The 4,276-nt window shown below is 42.5% G+C and overlaps 1 protein-coding gene across 1 annotated transcript; it reads right to left on the bottom strand.

The window, feature by feature from the left end:
• Positions 1-470: 470 nt before the first annotated feature.
• Positions 471-1,556, bottom strand: LOC136358353 (taste receptor type 2 member 7-like). Its single transcript, XM_066314281.1, has one exon. It carries the CDS (start codon positions 1,422-1,424, stop codon positions 471-473), a length of 954 nt encoding a protein of 317 aa, XP_066170378.1. The 5' UTR covers positions 1,425-1,556.
• Positions 1,557-4,276: the final 2,720 nt, after the last annotated feature.

Raw genomic sequence — 4,276 nt, forward strand, 5'->3', positions numbered from 1 at the left:
GTCTCCATTATGGGGGCTCCTCAAACTGCAGTTCTTCAAGGTACACCCAGCCCAGCCAGGGTTACAAGTGATAATATTGCAAAGAACAGACATACAGCAGAAAGAAACATAAACCCAAACACAAACAAACCTAATGCTAAGTTCAGTCATTTTACAATCAGCAAAAGCCAAAACATTTGAGGAAGGTTTGCAGTACTCTTATTGCTCGTTTGCATCCAGCCCATGTACCAGGTCTAAACGAGTTTATTATTCACAAAAATTGAACTCAAAGAATTACCTGAATTAATTACTAGTAATAATCTAAGTCATACTAATTTATTCAAAGAATTTGAATGATTTATTCTTAACTCTGGTGCTAAAGAGAGAACATCTATATCATCTACACTGCCCAGAGAGTTGCATTAGAAATAAATTTTGTCTTATATTGAAATATCAAGATTTTGCATGGGTTCCAGCTTTTATTACCATTCTTACCTTATGCAAACCTTGCCCTTGAGACAGGATAGAATCCTTATCAGTGTCTTTTCCAGCTTAGGATTGCTGAAAATCAGAATAAGGGAATGAGCACCTGGAAAAGCATACAGATATAGTATACTAAGAAGCATCACAGAATTTTCTTCCTTTGTTGAAGGAATTAGTGACAAGATCAAAAATACAAAGTTAATACTATACATTATTAAGAAGGAGAGAATTGATTTCATGGCCTTGATGTGGGCATCCATGCTGAAGTTGTTCATGGAATTTTTCTGCATTTTGCATTTGTGTCTCCAGAGAGAAAAGAGAAGGAGCAAGGCAGAACAGATGACTGCTGTGAAAGATGTGATGAATCCAAAGCCATAGATAAAATATGTCTGGAAAAAAAATTCATTCATTTTGCCACTCACTGTTGAAAAATTTCCCTGTCTGGTGGAATTGCGATTGTTACTGAGCTTTGTATCAGCCATGTCGAAGGCAATGATGCCGATAATCGAGGCTGAAAGCACTGATGCCAACAAAAGCCAGGGCACCATCCTGTCAATTCTCACTTTCAGGTAGATGAAGAAGCTGTTCCTGAAATTGACAATTTTTATGCAATAAAAAACACAAAGACAGGCTGAAACCCACAAGTTGCAACAATTAGAAAAGCTTTGAAAAAATACAATCAGTTGAAATGTGAGTTGAACATAAAGGTAATTGGGATAAGATATTGAAAAGGAGCAATATGCCCATGAGAAGCACAAAGAACAAAACCTGGAGCATCCCAGCAGCAGTACAATCTTCTCATTTGAGTTCAAGGTTCTCTTTTTCACCCAGCCAATGCAAAGCACACAGGCGATGAAAGCATTTATCCACATGCCAGCAAACACCTCCAGGGTGGTGATGGCCACAACTGTGGCCCCATATGAAGTGACATTGGATTTCTGTGGAGAGTAACAAGTTTCCATGCTGCGAGCTGGGGAGCAGAGCTGTGCTGGCCAAGGGGGCTGTGGCAGCAGAGGCTGAGGCAGGTCAGTGGCTGCTGTTGGTGGAGTGTCAGGGATGCCAAGAGGAGCTTTATAGAGCTGCTGCTGGTGCTGCTGGTGCTGCTGGGGGGATTTTGGTGCTGCTGCTGTGGGGAGCAGGGCAGGTGCAGGGATGTAAATGTGCTGGGTATCCCCTTACCCGGGTCCAGTGTCACTCTTGACTATTTGAATGTTGGTTCAGGGGGGCTGTGTTGGGTGACACAAACAGAGGAGATGTTTTTCTGCAGTGGAAAGTGTTGTGGTTTTGAGACATAGCTCTGTTTGATCAGTGTCAGGCTTCAGGAGCTGGGTGCTTGTGTTCCTTGGTAACCCCCTATAAAAAAGTTAGTTTTGTATGCATTTATTCAAAACTGTTCTTTATTTTGGTTTGTTGGTGCTTTGTTTTTTTTGATTTTTTTTTTTGTTTTTGTTTTTTTGTTTTGTTTTCTTTTTTGATATTGCTTGTGGGGCAGAGCATTGCCTTGCGAGAATTTTATTTTCTCGATATTCCTGTTGTTTGCTTTATGCTTTGATCTGTGTTTCCTCTCAGGTTTTTTCTGATTGAAGAAAAAACATAACATAGGATAGGGCATTTCTTTCCTTATTTATTAGTTTTCTCCTTCCTTCCTTCCTTCCTTCCTTCCTTCCTTCCTTCCTTCCTTCCTTCCTTCCTTCCTTCCTTCCTTCCTTCCTTCCTTCCTTCCTTCCTTCCTTCCTTCCTTCCTTCCTTCCTTCCTCCCTTCTCCTTCCCTTCTTTCTTTTCTTTCTTCTTCCCATATGTTTTTGACAAGTATGGAAGTTATTTCTATTACAACAGGTGTGAATATGAACTGTCAATGCTGGGACTGGGCTTGTACAGGGATATTAAATGAAAAATTTTATTATGAAAGGAAATAAAGTGTAATGAAATGAAATGAAATTGCAATATAATACCATGGTTGAGGCCTAGCCTCAACTCTGTGTGGGGAATCTTTCACCTTATTAGAAAAACAATGCTATAAAATCAGAATCTCCAATGCTGGATTTTCAAGCATGAGGACATGGATCAGGTGCTTGAAACGCAGGTGTTTTCTGCTGGTTAAAATCGATCACCTCCAGTATATTTTGAGAAGGGGAAGGATGATCCAACACTTTTTATCTCCCACCAATGTGTATATTTTTTTGATGCTCTTGTGCATCTCAAATGGCATGAGACTCCTGTTTTTATGCATCTGAGTGGACACACAGCTGTATTGGGATCTAAGTCACATCACACAGATAATAAATTGGTACCATCAGTGCTTGTTCAGGCCAAACCTCTTTCCTCTCCAGAATATTTCTGTCTCCTTTTATGGCATGGGGAATCCCAGATGATTAGTCCTAGTTAGCTAGCTAGTTAGGCTAATGGTTGCCTAAGTTCTGGCCCATTCCATTACACCTGTGTATCAACTCTAATGCACACTGTTGTTACATCCTTAACAACTGGAGAGGAATGCTCTGAGAAACAGTTCCCACAGAGAGAAAATTTCCCATTGCCCTATCCCAGGTGAAACCCTGGGAAATAAGATTTTGAATTTTTTTTTTTTTTCAAGGTCTCCAGGTGGCTCTTGTTCCATTTTCAATTGAGTTTTACTACATTAATGGCTGTGTTTCTGCTGGCCAGCCCAAGCAGTGCAGCTGTGCCCCAGCAGATGTTCCAAATGTGCCCCAGTGATGACCCAGATGCTGAGGAGTGGCAGATTGAACTTGTATCAATGAATCTGGCTGAGATCTCCAGATCATAAAGTCAGGAAATCCTTATCTCAAGAACTTGCATGCTGATCTTCTGCACCCTTCCTGCCTTATCTCTTCTTAACAGTCTCAGCACAGTACAAGCAGGGAGGAAATGCAGATATTTTACAAGTAAAATAGTTCAGAGCATCCTCCCTTCTTGTTTTCATCTAATTTAGGCATTATTTCAAATTCACACACACACACAAAAATGTATATAAAACTGGCATGGTGCAGCAGTGCATCTCTGCTGAGCCTCTGACTTTGCTCCATGCTTTTAGCCAGGACAACATTGCACTGATGGGACAGAGCTGCTGGATTAGATAAAAAGGATGTTTCCTGATATTGAATGGTGCTTCTGATAGAGGTTCCTGAATCCCGAGTGCCTATAAAATCAGAGCCCTGCAGGACGAGGAGAGGGTTTGTCTTCTGTTGGCCAAGATTTACACTTGGAATGTCCATGTCTGGATCCAGGCAGTGCTGGGGCCCAGGGGGGTCCCTGTGAGGGGCGTTTGGGCTGCACCACGCTGGACACACCGTGGTGTTTTCTCAAGTGTTGGTGGCAGCAGGGTTTGACCAGACCAAGACAAAACCTCTGACCCTGTAGATGGGCCCCTGTGAGTGCAGCTGTATCTGTGCTGGGCTGTGCTGTACAAGGGAGAGCAGGAACTGCCACAGGACAGTCCCAGTGAGAGGAATTCCCCTTAGACCAGAGAGATGAAGACTGGGAACTCCAGAAAGAAGAGCTTGAGAGAAACCCACACTCTCACCCTGCTTTTGGGGAGAAATGCGCAACCTCTGCTCAAAAGAAAAATGGGAAAAAAAGGGAAAGCAGTAATGTGTCATGTCTCTTTGGTAGCCTCTGGTGGTCCCACTCTCTTTTTTTGGTGGTGAGGTTGTGATGGTGCTTCCCCCTCCCCTTTTCAGGCTTTGATCTGAGGAATGCTCATTATGCCTTGGTCTTGATGAACAGCACCCAGGCTCAGCTCCCCTTGAGCTTATCAGAACAACCATCTGCTCCCAGGAACTGCTGCTGCCTAATGAGA

This window comes from Sylvia atricapilla, chromosome 3, assembly GCF_009819655.1.
Source record: "Sylvia atricapilla isolate bSylAtr1 chromosome 3, bSylAtr1.pri, whole genome shotgun sequence".
NCBI classification, from domain to species: domain Eukaryota; kingdom Metazoa; phylum Chordata; class Aves; order Passeriformes; family Sylviidae; genus Sylvia; species Sylvia atricapilla.